General features: G+C 39.9%; 1 protein-coding gene across 2 annotated transcripts in view; it reads right to left on the bottom strand.

Annotated features, from left to right (window-relative positions):
* Window positions 1-23,135, bottom strand: part of pcbp4 (poly(rC) binding protein 4) — a 40,649-nt gene that overhangs the window by 2,532 nt on the left and 14,982 nt on the right. For both annotated transcript variants that reach the window (XM_049752934.2, XM_049752933.2), the window contains 12 exons: window positions 22,287-22,476; window positions 20,979-21,002; window positions 19,641-19,673; window positions 17,548-17,664; window positions 13,167-13,298; window positions 11,668-11,796; window positions 10,253-10,327; window positions 8,344-8,415; window positions 6,129-6,170; window positions 5,983-6,058; window positions 5,288-5,337; window positions 274-443 (listed from right to left, as the gene is read on the bottom strand). In XM_049752934.2, the coding sequence (XP_049608891.1) occupies window positions 274-443; window positions 5,288-5,337; window positions 5,983-6,058; window positions 6,129-6,170; window positions 8,344-8,415; window positions 10,253-10,327; window positions 11,668-11,796; window positions 13,167-13,298; window positions 17,548-17,664; window positions 19,641-19,673; window positions 20,979-21,002; window positions 22,287-22,394 (1,028 nt within the window). In that variant the 5' untranslated portion in view covers window positions 22,395-22,476. The remainder of the gene's footprint in view (window positions 1-273; window positions 444-5,287; window positions 5,338-5,982; window positions 6,059-6,128; window positions 6,171-8,343; window positions 8,416-10,252; window positions 10,328-11,667; window positions 11,797-13,166; window positions 13,299-17,547; window positions 17,665-19,640; window positions 19,674-20,978; window positions 21,003-22,286; window positions 22,477-23,135) is intronic.

Below are 23,135 nucleotides of genomic sequence, written 5' to 3'. Positions count from 1 at the left end.
TTCTTTTTTTTTTTAGTCACACATCTTACAGCGCTTCCTGATCTCAAGTCATGGTTGACTAACTGAGTCATACAAGATGTGAGCTACATTCTAAAATTTCTTTCCATCAAAAAACGCAATACATTTGCGCTTCCCCTGGGGGTTAATTACCGGCCAAACCAGGATGTAGCTCATTATCACTTATGACTACAGCATGACCTTTGACCCTTTTAAAGGGATGCATTTCCCCCCAGGCTTTCCCTGCGATTCATTCAATTACGTGCTCGCCCTTACCAGGACGTTATGAGGTACTGGGCCAAGTTGATGCTGACTGGGGTTCCTGTGATGGTGACATGGCGGTCACTTGTCCCGTCCAGTTGGCTGCCGATCTTGATCTGGGCCCCCGACACCTGCCTAATCTCGTTGATCTTAGTGCCCTGACGGCCGATGATGGAGCCGATCAGCTAAGAGAGAAGAAACAAAAGGGAGGATTGGCATGGAGGACATTAGTACAATCATAAATTAATTATTTGTTTATTGGCTTAATGACAAGGATGGCAACAAGTGTAGAAAAAGAATAATTAGGAGTAAAATATCACTCTCTAATGTTCTACTTTATAAAAACATCTAGTAATAACATAATAAAATAGAAAGTAAAGAATTAAACAGTTGGTGCAGCATGATTATTTCATTGCAGCTTCTTCTACTTGGCCACCAGGGTGCAGTACAATAAAGTCATGCAAACACAAACCCAGAGTTTTACAATTGCTTTAATGTGACCCTGTAAAAAGTAATATTAGTTCCTTTCACAAAGGGGGAAGAATGTGTATATTGATAAATTGCTTGTTCAACTATTTCCATTGATCAAAGGGTTATAACTACTTCACCGATTAATCGACCAGCCATTTTAATTGATTTACTGTTTTGATGTTGGAGCTAAGTTGGAATAAGATGTTAATCTTTGCTATAACAGTCAAATACTATGCCTGTAATTCGTAACTTTATAGTTGTAAGCGATCAGGGACCAGAAAGAAGAGGTATTTTGTTCATTGCAATGTTTTTTCCCAAATAGTCCATTTAATTGGTTATCTGAATTTTATTCTGTCGAATATTGGAATCCGCCTAAAAAAAAATCAGCTTCGATCGGGCCAGAGTTCTAACATTGCAACCCAAATGTTGTTCGTGAGCCCATCTATGGAGTTTTCTAGCATTAAGCTAAAGTAACTTTAATAAAGTTAGGTTGCTTTAAATGCACATGTACTTCTTTTTGTTTGATGTTTAGTTTGACAGTAGACTTCAACCAGAAGTAGGATTAAAAATCTTGAAGTCAATTTATTATTATTATTGTTTTTTTTTTTTTTAATATCTGCCAGACTGCTGCTTGTTGTGAAGTCTGTGGAGTCGAGCTCACTGCCACCATACAGCGCTTGTGTCTCAAATCTACAGAACAACGGCTCGTATTGTTAGAAATGTAAATGGGGTCATATGAAGGCGCCGCTCTACTGATTCTAGGTCCACAATGATCAGTGTATCCATAGTGGACAAAGACTGTAAATCCAACAAATCCCAATTGAAACCTATGATGATAAATCAAATTGGCAGACAAAAGAAAAACCACTTCAAGTATTGCAATAACATTGTTTTTCCTCAAGTGAGTTGCTCATCCATCCATCAATCATTCATGTCAAAAGCATTTTTTTTACTCTTCCGGGACTTGGCTTAATTGCCTCTGAGTGTGCATGGGCGAAAGAGAAGACAGAAGGCACATTTGCCTCTCATTAATCTGAGTAGCTAAAAGGTTATTGATTTCTCAGAGTGGCGGCGACTTCCCAAACAAATGCCAGAGAGACGCATCTCCACACTAATGGAAAACATGATGGAAAAACAACTCAAATATCTATTAGATGTTTCCTCTCAGTCGGAGAAGACAACCGGAGACTGAAATTGCATCGACCTCCAAAATACAAGTGCGCATGTGCTGCGTTTCACCCAAAGCGGAGCCCGGCTTACGACTAACAATAGAAATTCAACAGAGGGTGTGTATCAGCTCAAGTGCAGGGTCTCAGAGCTCAGTGGCAGATATACAGCCGGGTGGGGGGAGCATAGAGTGTGTGTGTGCGACTGGCTGTGGGATAGACAGTGATGGAGTACTTGTAGTATGTGTGTGTGTTGGCAGCTTAGCGGTGGCTGACGCAGAGGCTGAAATACACAAACACACGCGCCGCCCATGCCGCTCTTGTTCCTGCGTTTGGCATTCCTTTCGAGAGAGGTAAGCGGCCTGTCGGGCAAAGTCTGATTTGTCACATAGAGGCCAGCTTGCTCTGTCTATCTGGCTATTTTGGGCTCTGGGGTGGTTGGGGGGGGGCACACAGACCATAGGCTGCCTAAAAAGAGTCACTCTGGAGACAATGGCCAGCACAAAGTCCAAATCACAGCTAACACCTCCACCCACTGAGACTCGCAATCTTCTCTGGCCTTTCACTACAGCTGTCAATAGACGCCAGCTGTCATCAGGTTTGGTGCAAATGACGGTGGCATTCTTTGGAAAAGCTCAAGAGCAGCGATGGGCAACTGGCAACCCACACTCCGAGTGGCCCTAGATTAATTTTTGAAAATATATACTTTTTTTACTGTAGCAGAGTAGTTTAAGTTGTAATACCAGTGTTCACAACTAGATGGCAGGCATCGCACACCAGCCCCTCCAACCCAAATCTGTTAAGAACAAAGCACAAACAGCCCGCACCCAATAACCATTGAGAGCTCGTTAGAAGTACACGAGGACAATTTGATAAATTTGTATCCTCCAGAAACCCGGATATATTATTCAACGCTTGACAGTGTTGCAAACGCACATGATGGGTTGGAGACGCGGCTGTTGTGACAGATGGCCGACTGACTCACCATGTAGAAGGACGCTTTGGGGACAAACTTTACTGCCCTATACTGCAACGTGTTCATACAGCCGGTTTATTAATTTCAGGATGACATGAAGGACATTCAGTATGATATTAAATTCTGTTAAGATCTTTGAGTTGATTTTATGTGTAAATGTGCATAAAAATAAACTGACATGCAGTATTTTGTCCCTATTTAATTTTTCTCACACATCTGGTTTGGAAATGTGGAGTCCGTTGTAATCCCCAGCACGGGCACTGATGGAAATACTGTGGCCCATTCCGGCATTTAACTTTCCCAGTCATGCTCGAGAGTGTACAATATGCTTGCCGTAAGCGTATTGCTGTCGTATACAGTGTGTCATCCACTTCCTGCTGAGCTAGTCATCGGAGAGGATGCAGGAAGAAGGATGCGATGGTGGTGTGCGCAGCCGTTTCTCTTCTGGCAAACTCTTTGTAGTGCTTAAGTACGCTATCCTGTTCACCATGTGTAAGCACTTTCTCAGTGCATCGGTGTTCATTGCACGGAGCAAATTGTGCGTGATGGGGGCGGGGTTGCACGGGGGCGCCATCCTCCCTGTAAGTCCTCTCTTCTGGAACAATGGGAGCTTACAGCTGTCCCTGTCACATAGAGAACTCGTATCCCTCATTCCACCGATGCATTGTTTTGCTCACTGTGGGGATTTACTCCAAAAAACTAAAAATAAATAAACCTTCAGACTATTTTAGAAATGTCGCTGAAGGTTTGCAACTGTACTCTGCAAAACAGTGCAACCAGGAGTCATCAATCTTGCGATTGTTTTTCCTCTTCTCCTTTGGGCAGTGAGCAAAAAGATCTTTTTTTTAATTTTAGAAACACGTGGAAGGTTAAATGGATGCAGGCTAGAATTTACAGAGCTTTTCAAGGGGAAACCTTTGGTAGCTAAACAGAAATGCCTTGAGATACAAATTTAATTATTTAAAACTCTATCTCAAATGAGATTTCCCTTTTGAAATGGATGAAAATAACATTCATTCTTTGCAGGCCTCACGCTTTCCAAAAAAAAAAAACCCAAATTGTAATGAGGCCAAACAGCACTCTTAAATAGTATCAAAAAGCATGAAACAGTTTTTGTCACACCGCATCAGATGAATGGGGCTACATCTGGTGTGCTTACCATGGCCATCTGGGGGCAGTATAAGACAGACGGATATACATGACCTCCACTGAGACATTTACGGTATAAATCCAATTTGAGTTCCAAGCAATCCTGCCTGGATGTGGCAACCAATCATATTGCAGCGGGGAGTGCCTTTCATAGTCACGCTTCTACATAAGCATAAAGAGTACACTGCATAAAGGAGATTACTGTTATTGTCTGTCTATGTGTTCTTGCTGTACCGTTTGTGTTCAGTCTGTTGCTTGAAGGGTGAAAGCACGACAACATAGATGCTACATTATTTCTGTTAGTGGCTTTCAGTTGTTTTAAACATTTGTTTTAGGTATGTGTCAGCATATATATATATATATATATATATATATATATATATATATATATATATATATATATATATATATATATATATATATATATATATATATATATATATACATACTGACACATACCTAAAACAAATGTTTAAAACAACTGTGAGCTGTAATTTAGATCCAAGTGCAAATAATCCCTAATTCTTCACTTAAAAATATCCCCAGTGACCTCCCAGTTTGCATCTGCCAAAAAGTAAACTCTTACCCTTTGAAGCTACTTATTTGTGACCCAATTTCCAAAGATTTATTTCCTCAGATGAGATGGCGGGAGCTTGCAGCAGAGGATAGTCGGAGAACGAGTGATGCGGCAGCACAATGTTAGGTTTGATCCTTTCATGGGATTGTAAATGTAAAAAAACCAAGAAGACTCCTTCTTTAATCTTTAATCCCAAAGAATTGTGACCAAGATCATAGTCTTCTTCTCACGTGGGATAATGTGGCAGGTTAGGATTAAATTTACAAACTGAGATTTTTTTTCAACATTTATTATTCTGAATAAATTATGATGTGAATCAAAGGTCTGTAATTTGTGCGCTCAGATTGGCTAACTAAAGAGGGAAAGGATGTTTGTCTGCTTCCTTATTGGCTGTTTTGATAGCAGACAGTTTCTAAGTAGGTCAGGGAACATGAGAGGATTTACACGGCACTCGCAGGAGCCACTGGAAGACACTGCAATGCAGCCCAGACAATCACGCAAAAGGATCCGTATCAACTCTAATCCCTTTAACCTTGGGTTAGGCTGAGGTTAAAATAATGATCATAATTAGCAAGGAGCCTTGCGTGTGTTTTAAAGTCGCACCAGTCAGCAGGGAGTGGAAGTAGTGTTTTACGGTGAAATGTGAAAGAATCATAATAAGAAGAATAAGAAAAAAAAAAGGTTGCTTACATCATTGGGAATAAGCAGCTCCTGAGATGTCTGAGCGTTTGCTTCCATCCCTGATGAGAGAATGCACAAGAATTAACTCAACAATAAATGCAGAAATGAAATAATTATTCCTTTCATATTAGAGGTGCCATAATTAGACAATTACTCAATCCTCAAATTAATCGACAACATTCTGATATTCAATTAATCACTTGGGGCTATTGTTCATCTTAAAATTGTCTAAATCCTCTGATTCCAGCTTCTGCGCAACAATTCATAAATCGATTGTACAATTCAAGCTGTTTTAATAATTGATGAGTTGTCCAGAGTCATTGTTAAGCCTCAAACTGATTTTAGCCTCTCAACAGTAAATATTCAGATTTCTGTAGACCTTCATGAAAGCAAACTGATTATATTTGTCCAATCAAAATAAAACGTTTGCAAACTGCTTTTACCTTGAAAAACGATGCTCAACATGTTTTCTGCCTGACAATTTATAGACTAAAGCTGATAAAAACAACAAAATAATAATAATAATAATAATAATAATAATCATGTGGAAAAATTGTACAATGGTAAAATCTGTATTGCCCAAGCTTGTACACTTAATCATAAAAATATCTAATATGAAAAGCTTGACATATTTAAATTCAGCCATTTGAAGGCAGTTTTGAAAACTTAAAGCTCTAATTGCTAGGCGATGCTGTGGTCCATACCAGGGATGATAGTCGAAGCGGGCTGGGCCACCTGATTGAGACTTTGCTGCATGGAGAGCTGATGGAGTTTGGCCAACTGCAAATTGAATACAAAGAGCATTGTCATGTGCGCACTAGTTTCTACTCAGCGTTTTGCATCCACTCACCTCCGAGTGTGGAATGCCGTATTGGTTTTGCAAAGTGTAGGCCTGCAAGAGAGCATCATCCTGCATTAAATAGATTGCAGCAATAAAAGGCAGCAGGCGGGCAATGACTGCGCACTCTCTTACTGGAAGAGCCTCGCTGCTCAAAACACACCAAACTTGTCTTTTTTCCTTCCTGAGATTTTGCAACCTTTTGATTACATTACCGTGAGACATTTCAAACCACAAAATATATTTATTATCTCATCCATGTGCGTCACACATTTGAGTCTAGCTTTATTTAGCACACTTGCGTGGTGCCAAAGGTCTCTTGCCAGTTAGTCAAAGCTGTACATATGAAAAGGTGCAGTCATGTGGAATGTTAGTATTTTGCTTGCATGATTTATTTTGTTGTTGGATGAAAAGAAAGTCAAAATGATAGAACCTTTTTAGCTCACTGTGTGGTAAAATTCTACATTGACGGTCAGAAAAAGGATGGTCATAATGAAGCAATTCATATTTATTAATTAATCACTCAATCGATCAATCAATCAGAAAAACATGAAAGGAGTTTGCATGCCTTTCGCAAGAGTTTAGCAACAAAACATTCCGAGATGCTTCAAATATCCTGTACAGGATTTGCAAAGCGAATGGTCCCTTTTGATTGACACTGTTGACGGTCCTTTAATTATAGCATTGCATTTCATTTGTTCCTGGACCATTTTCAGAACTCCCAAAACCAGAATCTGAAATCATCTTTCCCATTGAAATGAATGGAAATTACTATATGAATCCATTCCAACTTCTCAAAGGCAAAGAACAAATATAATATGTGCATGTGTGTGTCCAAAAACCTTTCAAACTGTTTTTGGGGAAGGTTAGAATGGATTTTTAGCATTTCCATTCATTTTGATGAGCAAATCTGACTTGAATGCATGCCATGATAAGCCATGAAATGTAAAGCCACAAAAGAGAACCCCATGTTGTCCCAGTCCATCCATCAGCCCCCATGCCGGCCCCTCCCTACCTCGCCGTGTAATTAGTGAGGTTGGTGTCTATGCAGGCCTGCATCAATATATTTCTGGTCAGAGCAGACAGCACTCAGCTTAACTCAATTCTGCCTGACGCCAGCAGTCTGCTTGCTATCAAGAGTCCATCCATGGCCATAAAGTGGAGATAAGAGCTTGCCCTTCAAATGCATCATTCATACCGCCTTTAAACTCTCAAGTACGAAACAATAAGTACCGCAATAATCTTGCTCTTTAACGCGCTATATCTACTCCCAAAAAACTTTTGGTGGGTTAGGGTTGTCAGCGATAGCCAATTGGCTACTAGAATGTACTTACCACGTCAAGTGACTGTAGCACCGGTTAGTACCGGTTAGGTTTTTAGCGCCGATTGGTTGTTGCCAATGACTTGGACTGACTGGGCTGGTCTAAGACAATGATGGACTGATGGCTGACGAAGTGATGTGCACTGGACTGGTTAAAACACGCTCTACCGTTATGCACAGTTTGAACATTTAATTGAGTGATTCTTTGGCGTACCACTAGAGGGAGCCTGAGTACCACCAGTGATACGAATACCGCATTTTCAATCACTCTTCTCAAAACAAGACTCTTGAGTATATTTTTTGCTTCTCTACCCAACTTTATCACTAAACAAATCTTTTGACATTTTTAGTTTTATTCAGAACTTGTTTTTTCAGCATCTGCATCAGATATTTATTTCACTCGTGCCAGGCCAAAACCTCCCATGTCCAAATATGATAAATTTTGTATTTTTTCACAACTCTATAAAATGGTCAGTCCAGTAGTCCACATGTCTTAATTTTCCCAATTATTGCCCATTTCAAAGTGTTAATGGTTAACCAAACATGCTATTTTAGGGTTCTTATGCAAAGTGATGATTTTGGAGGTACAAGGACACCCGCGGTTTCCTACTGTCATAGAAGAGGCATATTTCTCAGTAAGCTGCATGAGCAGGAAGGCTGGACTAAAATAAAAGTGGCGGCATCACGTTTCAGGAGGCTTTATAGCTCTTATGACAGGCTGGAACAATAGCTGCAGCTTCCACTCAGCTGTTGTTTTTAATGCCACATGCCAGAGGATGGACCGTTTAAATTTGGACCCGCCACCCGAGCTCCTCCGCAGCCCCCCAACTTTTGGAGACGCGGGCTTGCTTGTCGCGAGATTGTTTGATACTGAAACAACATGAATTATTCTTAGACTTGACGTACCTGCTGCAGGTCAAGCCCACCCTGGGTGACTGAGTACAGAGGGTGGGGTGTGAAATCGGATGCTTCAAACACCTTGAAATACATGAGGGAAAGGAAGAAAATTCATTACCACTAATAATCATTCTTCTGTTTGTGCATTACCAAAAAGTGTTACTCCAAATAGATACCTGCAATGCGTGTATCAAATTTGGTGGGCTCCTGAAGCTACAGTTCTGAGTTTTTAACACACCTAACAGGCTTATAAGAAATGACTCATCCACATAGCCTTCCTTCCCATCTCCGCTCCATTCTCCCCCCGACAAGTAATACAAACATCAATTATCACTGTGCGGCCGTTATTAAAGCCATCTCTCACTGACCTCCCGGGTTTAATTTGAAAGCCCATTATGCGGGATATCGCAAACATAACACCATTCCGGAAAGCGAAGAACCATGTCAGAATTGCTGACAGCTATGCCGAGTATCTGGACTCCGCTGTGGCCCGAGGAGATGGCAGGTCTCCGGTCTCCCTTGCTAATCTTGTGACTCACCCTATGTAATGGCAGGGTGGTTGTATCAGCCTTCTGCAAGAGCTGTATTTGAGCATGTACACACACACACACACACACGCATGCACGCACGCACTTAGGCTATGTGTGTGTTGTATTTCTATTGAAAACACAATGAAACTCTTGTAAATTGTTCAAAATGTAAAACCATTTGTGCTTGATTATATCAAAAGTATAAAAACTGTTATCAGAACAGAATATAACAGAACAAAACAGAACATAACAAAATCAAACAGAACTGAATCGAATCAAATTGAATCGAATCAAACTGAATCGACTCAAATCAAAATGCTTTTTTTGTAATTGCACAAAAGGCATATTCATTTTCACGTTGTAGGAATTTTGAGGGTAAGACAACAGTCTACACAGTTGATTAAGAATCGTGTAGCCTGCCAAGTGTCTATTATTGTTAAAATAAATTATAGTGTCTTTCTCATGAATTCAACATTTCAGAACAGAAGATAAGTCTTGGATCAAAAACAGTATTTAAACCGCATGAGGAACAATAGCGGGAAGGCGAGCCGTTTAGATTTCATTGTCTGACTGTTCAAAAAAAAATATTTCTATTATCATTCAGTCCATGTATTTCTTTTCTGCTCTGCTTATCCTCACTTGGATACCCAACTCATTTTATTTATTCGTTCTAATCAATTAACCAAAGATAAAATGCAAATTTGTAAGGTGTAAAACAACAATGCTATGACATCACCTCAGTTCTCATCACACTTACTAAGCAGCCAGTCAGTTTGGGTTATAATCTCTCGTGGGCGTAAATCAGAAAAAGCATCCTGCAGCGCACTTTTCTGCCTGTGCGCATTCTCTTGTCTACTCAAATCTGTCATTTCTACACACCCTCAGGCCAGACAAGAACTCTGGATGGAACAACCCCAACATTTGGGTGTTACGGCCGACATTTACCAGTATTATACATAGATTTTTTTAATGCAGGGCCCCCACTACCACAACAATTACAGTGGTGGGGATTGATCTTTAATCATTTGCTTTTATTTGCTTGTATGGGAGTCAATTTTTGACTTCTTCAGCGACACGTAAGGCCATATTTAAAGGGTACTTGAAAAATAAATTAAAATATTCACAAGTTTTAAGAAAACTCTGTTCCATGATTTACAGCCTGACTCAAATTTCAATGTAAAATGCCTGAATGGGATTATATGAGCCATATCTAGCAGTGTCTTCAATTCATTCTTGCCCTCAGTATTCAGGCAATATTCAAGAAGAATATCTCATAGTTTCCCTATTGAGCATCACATCCCGTCATTGTGTTCATTAACATTCGGGTTGGCTGCTGAAATAAATCTGCTCAAGTGTGACTGCAGGTCAATGTCAATGTTCCTACTTACCTGGTTGCCTGCGATGAGAAGGGCGGCCGGCGACGGGCTCGGCCGATAGGGGATGGTGGCGCCCTTTGGGGGGGACTGAGGAGCCAAAAGAGAGGGCAAAGTGTAAACCTTTAAGGTGAAGTTACATGCTGCCGAGCAAAGAGGCTTCGAGAGCCGAAGTTACGTGCTGCGCCACATTAAAGCACAATAACAATTAATGATGTTCTAAACTGCTAATGAGCTTTTTCCCGGGTTCTTGTTTTTATTCTGTTCAAATTGGTCATTCATTGAATAACAGGAGCTCTGCAGAGGATGATAGCTTGGAGCTTTCCTTCGTCTTTGTGGGGAAATCTAGCATCCGTTTTGGGATAAAACTCTTCAAAGGCCGGCGAGAAAAGGAGTTTATACATTGTGCGCGACACGGTTTAATTTAGATATCTTATCGAGTTAACCACAGTGTTGATGGTGCTGTTATAGAGGGGGAGGGGCCTTCAAAATTTGGAGCGTCTTTTCTGCTGGAGCAGCCACAGCCAATTCTTTGTATAATTTTTGCATAATTTAAATCTCGGAGCCCAAAGCAGGGTGTCTCTAGTACTGAATCCCAATGCAGCTTGCTTTGAAGAAAGCCACTGCAAACTGGATCAAACTAGCAATTAGTCAGTCGGGTCCAGCTGTAACACCGGAACAAAAAGGACTTGTGCGCTCCCATGAAGGCACAGGAGGGAAATTGTGCTCGGGGTTGTTTTTTTTTTTTCCTTTTTCCTTATCTCCTCTGCCGCTTCCTCAAGAGAGCTGTTGAGCTGGCGTCTAAAGGTGGACAGACTTTGCTGCGGGCCACTTTCTTTGCTGTCTTCTGCAGAGTCACAACCCCCAGCTCGGACACGAGACAAAAACCTTTTGACTCCTTGTGACTCACCACATTTCCCTAATGTGCTAAGGCTTCAGTCGTGTGATATAGCATACTTGAACAAGAGTGTCCGTGGCCTTTGAAAGAGATCGATAAATCGGAGAGCAAATCAAGATTGATAGAGAAAAAAATAAAATAAAATCCCCAAATGTGAATCTAATCTACATTACAACTAGAAACTGGGCAGCCAAGAGACCCATTATAAAATGAACTGTTAAAAATAAATGAACACAATTTCATGTAAATTGGAAATGGAGGTCAGCGCTTTGGATCGTGCTAGAAGGCCTTTCTGTCACTGACGTCATAGCACAGGTTTGATACATTTTTTAAGGATTTTTTTTTGTTATCTACTGAGTTTTCTCAGACAGTCGTCTTCACTGTGATGGATCATGGTCACGGTTACGCCATGTTCCTTCCCCGTGCCTCCATATTTTTATATAAAGAGCGCTTTATAAATCCAGTTTGATTGATAGCTGCACCCCCTTCTCATCAGACGAGTAAAGCATATGAGATAAGAGGTGTTTCCTACCTCCAGGATCACCGCACAGATGAGTTTGACGCACTGGATTACAGAGTCCTGATTACCAGATATCGTCACTCCTCGCTCAGTGGAGTTGGGCAGCAAATCCCCCGCCACTTGTATCTGCGCTCCGGTGGTCTGCAAACGATAGGAGTGTTTCAAAGAAAGATTAGGCTGATGAGACAAGTTGTAATTACACAAGCCCAGCTTCTCTATGCCAGATGACCTTCCAGATTGCTGATAAAGGACCATGTTGCAGAATGTTTGGGGAAATGAAGCGCATTGCTCTTAATGACTGAGGCAAAAACTATAAATTTATCATGCAGCTGATGTCACGATCTGACTGTGGGTTATTTAAAAGGCACAATGAAAACACTGCAGAGAACTGCAGAAAATTTTGCAAGGCGCTGCCAAGATCTTAATTATCCTTGACAATAGATGTTAATTCGATTCAAAAGTTTTATACGGGCCGAAAATGTTGTCATGTTTAACCTCCTGCCGCCTAATGCGCTTCATTGAATAGAGATTCTGGTTGTAATTATCAGAGGCTCTAATGAGGCGCTCTCCAAAGACGAGCTCAAAGGCTAATTCTTCCATCATGGTTACATTTGCTTGTACTTTATCGACAATCCAGCCTTTAGATTTTTTGCTGTGCTATTTATAAACTCCCATGACTTGGTCCCCAACCATGCTGGCTTGTTTCACAGTTGGACGGGCAAACCTTGAAACATTCCATACTCACCCGAGGATAAAAACTTGACTCATCCAGTGTCATCGTCAGTTCAAAATGTTCTGTTGATTAATACCTTGAAAACTAATGAGCTTCCCATCAGGCACAGTTGTACTTAATTAAAGACTGTTAGAATGCTATTGTGAACACGGCGATACCTGCCAAGCAAGCACAGGAGAGCGGGTATTTGGATCATGACATTATCAGTGCTTTAGTTAACCTCAGAAACTTTTTGAAGTGCTGGAATTCCCGCAGAAAAAACACACTAAGCAAGAACGTGAATGAAGATCTCAGTGTGTTATATTTTCATGAATGAGGTCATATTTACTATATTGACCATAACCCACATGCATCACCATCATTTGCTACATTTGCTTAAAATGAAATATGAAAAGTAATTCCATATCAATGTAGAGTAATGTATCTTGATCATCTCACACTGCAGGTTTGGTGCAATCTCATTACAGCAACACACCGACCAACCACAACATTGTGTCGCATTGCACAGTCGAATGAGAGCTGTTTTAAAACGTCTGCCTTTTTAGACACAGTTGTGTTGAGCTTAAATTTAGATTCGCTAAAACCACAATGATAAACAGTGTTCAATAATAAATCTTTGACATTTTTTTTTTTTTAGACTTAGACTTAGACTTAGACTCACATCTCTTGTATTGAATTAGTTCTCCTTACTGTAACGCAGTGGATTTGGGACTTGGACAGGAGAATATCCATTTGCATTCCTTGGCTTAATCATTCCATCGACTGGGAGGATGCTTACCTCTCTGATCTCCTTTATCTTTGCCCCTCCTTTCCCGATAAGAGAGCCACACTGGCTGGCAGGGATGACCAGCCGCAGGGTGACTGGTGGCTTGGAGCTGATGGTGCCATTGGCCACCAGCGCTGTCAGGTCCTGTCAGAGACACACAGTAACTGTCAACAGGATAAAGAGAACGCACAAGAGAGACAGCCCAGGGGAAAAATAAAAGACACTTGGCCATCCAAGGAGGAGCATGCAGGGGGAGGGATGAAACCACTCAAGGTTAATACGGGACTTTGAACTTGAACGGGACTTTTTTTATTGGTTATATTGGGCTTTGCTTGTTGAGCATTTTATTTTATGTTAGATGTGTCGTGTGTTGCCCCACCATTTATGTTCAACCATAACTTGCTAAAAGGTTTCTAAAGTATCAATGCTAAGTTTGGCATGTTTGCTACAAATGTATATAGCAAATATGCTTGCATTAAGGTAAACTCGTGTTGATTTTTAGTTTGACAGTAATCTTCAACTTAGAGTAGCAGTCAACTGTAGAGCTCACAAAGCGAATAAAAAAAAGAAAATAAAAAATCGGCCCAATGGCCACTCTCTTTCGAACAACTTTAAGTCGGGTCAGAAAGTCATTTGAGATCCTTTCCATAAGAGAAAAAAGGAACTCAAGAGTCAACATTTGCACTTGTGAACACCTTCTCTACTTTATATTAATCCAAACATAAAGGATATCTTCAGAATTGGCTAGAGTATGTTAGGAAAGAAATATGACTGTGACATTTGTCAGGTTGCCAACTTGTCATTCAAGCAAAAAGCAGTTCCACCAATGATCTTTCGACAAAACCTTTCCCACAGAACCCCAAGTGACAAAATGGCACATCATCCAAAAAGTGTCAACGCGAAGGGAGTTTTACCACTTCATCAGCATCCAAGTTGAAATTATCTTTGGAAATTGGAATGAAGAATCAGTGTTTAATGAGCGTGCCTTCATTTGTGATGTCACACTCCATCTGATGCCGGTCGAGAGCAATCAAGCTCTCAACTGCGATTTTTATACTACAGCGATGCAAAAGGAACTCAACCACTCAAAATCAAATCCCCAAACATCATCTTCCTAAATAGAGCCTATCTGCGTATGCATATAGTTTGGATTTCTCAGAGAATACATTTTCAGGGATTCCTAATAATTTTGAGAGCCGATATCCCTATTCACATTGAATCATTCATGAAACAATGCATTCGATTTGGTAGATTTTTTTTTTTTAGCAAAACCAGCAAACATTATAAGTGGGAGGAAAGGCAGCTTTTAATAGAAGAATTTAAAATGTCAACATTTTCTGCTGTTTCACTTCCGCTCATCAACGCCTAGCTAATGTGCGACAACGCTAAATGTGCGAGGACCATCTGGCAATAAAACTAGTTTGTCTTGCGACGTGTGTATTCACATCTCCTAAAAGCAACTTGAAAATCATTTCGCAACCACTGAACTTTAAAGTAGCACTTTATGATGTGTTTCTTTGCATCTATTTTCAGCCTCTCCGACAGGGCGTTGTGACGTCGACTCTCGTTAGAATAAGAGCACTCGGCTTGTCTGTGGAGTCAAAACACTTTCTTGATTTGATCTAAAAATAGGAGGCACATAATAACTTTGAACATTCAACAATTTCCCCTCACTTCTGTGGAGAACGTAACCAAGCACAAATATTTTATTTCTGTACTTATGTCGTTTTTTTCTGGTGGCAGAGCTTTACTTGAGTAAAATATCTATTTTCTTCTCACTATGAGTATTTTACAAATTCATTAAACCTCAAACCTAAAGAGGAAGGTCGCAATGTTTGACAAATAAAATAGATTTTCCATATTTGTATGAATTGCTAGTGAACCTGACTGAAGGACATTAAATTAATCTGTGGAGAACATGTACCTGTCATTACAGTCTTCAGGAACACGCATCGGGGAAAAACAACCAGTAGCAGATAAAAGACGTGACTGATGAGGTGTCATTTATTTTCTGTGAAACCTACTGCCACGACTTGTTTTGTTGGGCCTTGGGAGATTTCTCTGGTTGGCAACAAAAGTTAAAAAGACAGAATTGGATCAGATGAAGCGGTGGGAGAGGCCATGGGAAGCTGAGAGGATTCATAATTTGGATTTATTTGGTAAAGCAATGCTTGCTGTTTTTGTTTTTCAATTTGGCAAACCAGATTCCACCAAGCTAGGCAGGTCAGCGCTTTCACCATGTCGAAAATCTAATGCAACACTCTTATTGGTATAATCTTTATTACTTCTATTTCTTCCAACTGTCTCTTCCACAAGTATCTTTACTTGTACCCAAGTAGTGTGTGAGTATATTTGCCACCTCTTCATTACTTTTCACACAACAACAAACAACGCGCACTCACACACAACTGTTGCGGGGTTTAATCCCTGCAATGTGTTGGCTTGCGGGCAGCTCCGATAACAAAAGATTCAATTGCTTCCATGACACCTGAGAAAAAACAAACACGTGCTACTCTGGCGTTATTAGTGCAATTGTAGTTTGAGATTGCATGAGCCATACAAGCCCTCTTGTGTATTTTTACAATGCACAAAAGAGGCGGCTGTGCTCCTTTGCTTAATGAAAGTGTGCAGATGAGACTCCAGACGATTGGAACGCTCGGCGACCAGCAAACGCATTATTCCCTTTGTTTTATTTGTGTTAAGGTCGAGCGTGGTGGCACACAGTGTGTCAGTTCATATGTTGCCATAGAAACTGAAATACATCTCCGGAACACAACTTTGAATAGAGGAGAGGAAAAATCTTTGAGTAGACTAGCGCTCCTGTTTTGTCATCCTTTTCTACTGTGACATCCTTTTAATTAGAGGTGGAGGCCGGTGCTTGATCACCATGGAGACAATTCCCATTCTATTAGTCATTGATAAACAGCAAGATGCATTAGGTTGTATACACGGCTTGTTAGGACTGATTGATTTAGCCAACTTTAAGAATTTATATGGAAACTGAGTGTCGATACATCTGGAAGTAATTGTGGCTAGATGGATTGCACAATTTGAATACAAGCAGCAGAGGCGCTGGTAAATTCATCACAACAAAGTGGTTAAAAAAAAGTCTGGACGTTCTTTGAATTCACCGTATTGCTACATTGGCCATGTATGCAAAACACATCAATTAATTGACTTATTACTTTTAAAGGGCAAATAACATTAAATGATGTTTCATTTAGTGTCATGTCACTAATGTGATTTAAAAACGTATCCTCGTCTTGAGTCGCTTCTTCACATCTATTCAAGAAGTGCGTTTCACCTATTTGAAAGCACATTAAATTGTGGAGAAAATAATATTCACCCTGTATTACTTGTGTTGGGAGGCTAATCGAACATGCTGAGAGCACATTAGTGACGCTGTTGAGATGATGCTTGGGAAATGATTTTTGTATCATGTGGAGAAACAGCTTTGAGTTCTGTTTTTTTCCCCCCCTCAATCCATTACAGGCAAATGATTTCATTTGATCCAGCCCGTTGCTTGACAACTTTACAAGCCTGTTTTAATACTTGCATCCAGAAGAAATGGTAAAAACAAACAATATAACACACTTTTTAAATTATTTTGGTTTGGACAACGCGCAAGTCGACCTACAAAAATACAGAAAAGTGGAAATGCTTTGAAATGTTACATAGAAAACCTGCAGTTATGTTATGTGGATTGTTGCAAGAGTTTTAAAAGATCTGATTATCTGTGACACCCTGAAGGTGTTTGTGATTCGTACATGGATGAGTGAGTCAGAGGGTGTAGGAAAAGGACGAGGACTATGAGTGTATCTGCTGGAAGAAAAAAAAAAAATGCAACCTTGATATTTTCTCTGGCGACATTACATAAAAGAGGTTAATGACTGAACACATGCCTTCATTTTCTTTTTCTGGCAGGACATACATTATTGTTTGTCTTTTTACTGTTACAAGAAGGTGGCTGATATGATTTCACCCTGCTCGGCAGTTAGCGTTAGTGATTACCTTTTCAGTTAGCTGTGCATAGTGCCATGTGCTTTGGTATTTTTTTGAGGATAGACTTTAATATTTTGGTGTAGTGACCGTGCTACCAGTCTCATGAGGCACCGCTGCAAAACACCATCTGTTTTTTTCGGGCAGGCATGTTGTTGCCAAACCCGTGATTAGCCATTAATCGACCGCAAGCAATAATCGGCATTGCAAAGTGGTAAATACAATAGTTAAAAAAAAAGTAAAGGAAACTAAGAAGACATCTTAACCCTGATTGATAATTCAAATAAACGTATTAAGATGTGAGTCTCAATACATATATGATGGCTAGCCGATTATTCATCTCAGTTAATCAGTTGAGGAGACTCATTAGATTTTCAGTAAAATGTTGCGCTACCTCTTCTAGTTTGTATGTGATCATGGTGAAGGCTCTGAAGACGCTTTCTGTGGATCCAGTGATGGTGATGATCCTCTCTGGACAGGAACCTTCTGAAATGTTAACTCGAGCGCTGCTCTGTAAGGACAGAAGTCAACAGATATGATGCTTAAAATTTGTCTTTGAATGGTGACTTTGTATGATGAGTAAAATTGTGTTTATAAATGCATTGTTTGGAGTTAGTTTGGTTCACGGTGTAATTCAAAAGATATAGTGGGAGAATGTGGAATTGACCATGGAAAGATGACGTCATTATATCTGCCTCAGCATGAAAATCTTGTAGTTTAGAGAGCTGAGTTTTAATTTTCTGTTTTTACATTTCCTTTTGTATTTCCATATAGAGTATTCTGTATACGATTAGCTACCATAAAGGGGTTGAATTTCACATTTTGCAATGCTATCTTCCTCATTATCCTAGTGAAGCATAACGGTTGATAAAGAACCAAAGAGACGACTGAAAGACAGACCATCTAACGTGGCCTCTGCTCTGGGAATGGTTACTGCATTATAAATCTTCTGCCTTCATCTGCTCCCATTCAGCGTCCTTGATTTCAAGGTTTCAGTCACATGAGCAGTGACAGCACAGTGCTGTATCCTCTGGGCCATTTTTTTCCAGTCACTCCAGTGAGTCATGATTCCACTGTGACAGTGCGACCAACTTGGGGGCGGGGAGGAGGATGACGGCATGATATTCATACAGTTAGTAACGCAAGCCGAAAGTGGACGGCTGGATGATGGCATAGTCGGATGACGACCTCGGGCGACTGTTCAGTCCAGCGGCTTTATCGCATGACCTCACATGCAGTTCTCCGGTTTATTCATGCGCCTTGTTAAGAAGACAACATAAAACCTTTGCAACTAGAGAGAAAATCAAATGTACCTCTGCAGCGTCGGACTAATTACGTTGTAATACGAGTCGATACAGCACATTCGATAAACTTGCGCCCTTGAGATTGGTGAAAAGCGATTCAAATGGAAAGCTGCTGTTGTTAAACATGAAACGACAGTGATTGGCGATATGGTGAGTGAGCACATTGATGAGAGACGCATAAAGATAGTTTGAAGTGAAAAGCACAAATACTGAGATTGGTGTTTATAATTGCTGTACGTCAATCTATTTCATAATTTATAGGCCATTTCCTTCCTGGGGAGGGATTATTCCTGAATACTGCAAGTGTTCCCTCACTTTATCGTGGTTCTTTGTCCCTATATGACAATTTTCATTTTATTTTTTAATGGACTTTCACAGAATACAGGCAATTCTGAATTCAGAGTTGCATCAGCGTATAGTATCGCTTTGTGTCATAACATGCCAGCTCCACTGAAAGCGATGCAGGGTAATTAAAGGGGAATAGAACCCAATATACCACAACGTTCCATAATATTTTCAATGTTCATATCTTCAGCAAAATCTAGTCAAAGGGCTGGAAGAAGAAGCAAGAGATTTAGTCACAGCTTTTTACTTCCGAGCGGAATCCAACAATGATGACATTTTCAAAATGGCCAAAAGGATAGAACAGGATTTATTTATTTATAATTTTTTAAAATTATCCTTTTAATACGTATTTATGATAGGAACGGGGAAGTATTTTGAAAATTCAACTAGACTCATTACTTTGTGACACATGTACACATAGGTGGGCCACCACTTTTAAGTTGTGTTACAGTACCTGCCAGTTTTATCCTGAATTTAACTGTGAATGACAGATAAAGCCCTTTGTCTTATTTGTTGAACCATGCATGTAAGAAACTATGAACAGGCACTGATGAGTAGCTACTTTAGACATTTTGTTGTGATAAACAGGGATTTTTTACTAAAAAGATATGACAATTGTGAAAAAGTGAAAACAATCTCTTTTCAACCATGCCTGTTCATGCATTGTATTTAGCTAAAGTAACAAAGTTTCAATTTAATTGATGTCGTTATAAAAATCATTGATTGCACACATGAGAAACACGACAACAGATACTGAGTCAAGGATAGAGTTAATCTGTCGTCATTGGCGCCGCTGATGAAATGTGGTGATTGCAGCTGTAAGTGGTGCATACCGTACCTCCTCACGTATTCGTTTCACAGTCTCTCCTTTCTGGAAAAAACAAAACAAAACGAAGGACAGCTTTAAAGCAGTTTTATACGTGTTTCAAAAAGCAACAACTTCACAGTCTCCTTTACTTTGTGTTGTGTCTCGCTATTCAGAAGCAATTAAAATCAAGTCTTATTGGAATTCAGCATGATGTCGTATTGCGCTGTTCTGATGCAATAGTGTGTCACACAGAGCTGTATCAGACACATTTGTGCGAGAGGATGTTTAACTGCAGTAATTGATGTCTGTCTAATGAAAGTGGGGACTGAGGACCTTCTACAAGTTCAAAATTGTTCAAAATTCTTCATCGATCGAGTCATACAAGCCTCCATTTTCTTCTCACTCGTGTCTGTTTGTATTTTTGTGCACCACCTAATCATCTCCTTCTTACATCTTAAAAATGATGGGCTCTCATTTCTTGGAATGACACACGGTTCTTTGTGATGCTGCCATCATGCTTGTTATTGATGGAGAAGAGCGAGGAGGCTTGTCTCATGGAGAGCTGGTTTGAGTTCAAGTGGCGGAGAGCAAGTGCCTCTTCACGGTAAATCCGTCTCTTATTTCCTCTTCCCTTCCCCGCAAAATGAACAAGATGAAATCATTTTTTTCATTACACCCTTGTATACAAATTAAGGACAATATTTCAAATTGAATGACACTTTGGTTTTGCTTGTAACATGACAGAAAATAGGCAAAAATGTTGATTGTTGTCTTAAGTCGCATCATTCGTATCTCAATGCAACACTGAACACGTTTTTAAGTGTAAAAGCAAACTTGTAGCATATTGCAGCATTCGTCATTCCTTCGGGCACCCTTAATATTGGTGCAAATCTATTTTTTGTCCCTCCACCTTCTATTGATGCAGGTGTTTTATTACAAGGCAGCTGTGCCCCAGCAAACTGACACCACGAGTGCCCACCAGGGGCCAACGGGAAAGCATCTGTGGAGTTTAGTTTCAATCGTAGGCTTGCAGTCAATACACTAATGTTTTTTTTTCTCTCTCTCTCTCTGTTTTGATTGATTGCTGTGTTGCATTAGGGGTAATGGGGGTGGTTTGAGGCAATTACATTTAGGCTGAGGGTATTCCAACCATCAAGCTTTCTGCTGACTTTCAATAAAAGTAGGCAAGAAGGGAATGCGCTACGCTGCTAGAAAGGTTTGTGAATCATAAAATGTATCAATGCGGGATATGACTGAGATTAATAGCCGTATATCAAAACGCAAATTGCCCAAAACTGAAATGAATGCTACGAAATTAAACTCATGCTTTTTTTTTTTTTTTAAAAAAAAGACAAAACGGAAGCTCACCTTTCCTATGATGCTGCCAACCTCCTGTAATACAAACACAAATATAAATTCAGCACATCAAGCAAAGCAAAAACATCCCTGCTGTATGTGGCAGTTGCGTGCATTGACACTACCAAGTAAAAGTTTGTGGTCACCCAGACAATTTAGTGTGTTCCATGAAAACACACAAGGCTTTTCTAATCATCCCTTAGCCTTCTAACACAATTATCAAACACAATGAACACTGGAGGGGTGGTTGCTGGAAATGGGCCTTTATATGTAGATATTGCATTAAAAACACATTGTTGAAAAATACCAATTTTATTTTAAAAATGAGGGCATTTCCAAATGACCCCAAACTTTTGAATGGCAGTGTACATTCAGTACATATCGGTAAATCAGATGCAATGTCATGTGTACTTTACTAGTTAACGGTTTCCGTACTTGTCACATTGGCTGTACTAGGGCACAAGGCACGTTTCAAACAGCCGAGTGGGCGTGGCATCTATTTTTCATTGGTCTATGAATCAGTTATGACTGAAGCAGATGAACTCTGCCTAGCAACTAAAGCACCATGCAAAATGGAAATAATCCAACAAGCATGTTGTTGTGCACTACTGGATATGCCCTGCAGCTGAAATTCTATCCCATTTGGGAGCAAGATAATTAAAGTTGATGAATACAAACAAAAATTGAAACATAATTTTGAAAACAGAGTTCAATAAAAATGAGCTTTTGTTGTTGTTTTTTTAGTAACTGAAACTATTGTATATCTTTTAAGTTTAAAAAAAACTAATAGTGAACATGCTCTTTCCGCCTTTGATTTTATACATGAGGTATTGGAGTTGCTTCAAAGTGTATTTATTTCAGTATTGCCATACGTCTGTAAGGAAGAAGGACGGTTGAATAGTCATTTGCGAATTAATAGTTTACTTGAGTGCGTAGCACTGTGACAATTTTTTCATCTTGCATTTGACAAACTGTATATACACCATAAATCCCCTAAAATTAATAACTAATCTAAAACAGAGCATTTTTGAAAAGATATAAACTAATAAAAACGAACACACCTGCTCTAGTAGAAAATTGAGACTCACGGAAATTGAAAAAGAAAATGAAACTATAATGAGAAATCCCAAAATATCATATCTCCGCTTTTGATGTTTTGTAACGACTGTGGAATGATTTTGATCATCTTTGGGTGCTCGGTGGCCTGATTTCCCTCATAAAGACTCAAGACAGTACAACAATTTAGTTACACATCATTTCTTGCACCGGTGTGAATAATTCATGAGGCAGATGCAAATTGCGCAGCGAAGGCCTTTTTACCTTTCCATGCATGAGCAGTCGTAATGTGAGGGTCACTCCCAAGCCCCCGTCTCCAAAGTCCTGCTCACAGTTCATAGTGATGTGGGAGTGGCACGCAGGGAGACGCATGAACAAGGCTCATCCGCTGGTCACGCACTCAAACCAAGGCCGGCGTTGGTTCGCTGGCTCTCCGAGGTCCTTCGGTGCTGCTCTAAAAGAGAAGGAAAATTCATTCAACATTCGTCCAATCAGAATGCTGGCAAGCACGCAAAAAAATATTTACATGTATCCACTTCATTTGAAAAGACAGAAAATCTATTTTTCATGTATCAATGAATTAATTCATTATTTTCTGTTTAAAAAGAGAACTGAATTCGACAGGTAGTGATGATTCAAATTTTAGACCAAAATAGACAACTGAGAGATAGTACAGTGATTTTGAGACAGTCCAATGTCTTCTGAAAAGTACCGTTTCATATATGTATGGAAAAAAATAGCTTTTCAATAAAATACAAAATGGTGGTGTATCAAAAACAGTTCTGGCGAAGTGGTAAAGAAAAAAAGTAACGTTAAACATATACCCTTAGCTCCATCGTAACCATGTAAGTTGCACAATTTAGCTGCATTGCTCACACACACACAGACACACGCACACCGGCACACGCACACCGGCATCGTGGGTCTCAAAATCTGTCTTCCTTCCTATCTCCGTTCATTAGTTTGACCGATACAGATGGTGATCCGTAACAGAGTCATAATGAAGACTCTGGTGTGTACAGGATATTGAGCTGCAGGATTGGTAGTGTTCAGAATGTTGCGTGTGTTGTTTGAGGCTAAGAAACCACCAATGGACTATTTTAACACACATGC

This window comes from Syngnathus scovelli, chromosome 2 (genome assembly GCF_024217435.2).
Source record: "Syngnathus scovelli strain Florida chromosome 2, RoL_Ssco_1.2, whole genome shotgun sequence".
NCBI classification, from domain to species: Eukaryota; Metazoa; Chordata; class Actinopteri; order Syngnathiformes; family Syngnathidae; genus Syngnathus; species Syngnathus scovelli.
The sequence above is the reverse complement of the archived record's forward strand: the minus strand, read 5'-3'. Positions and strand labels throughout refer to the sequence as shown.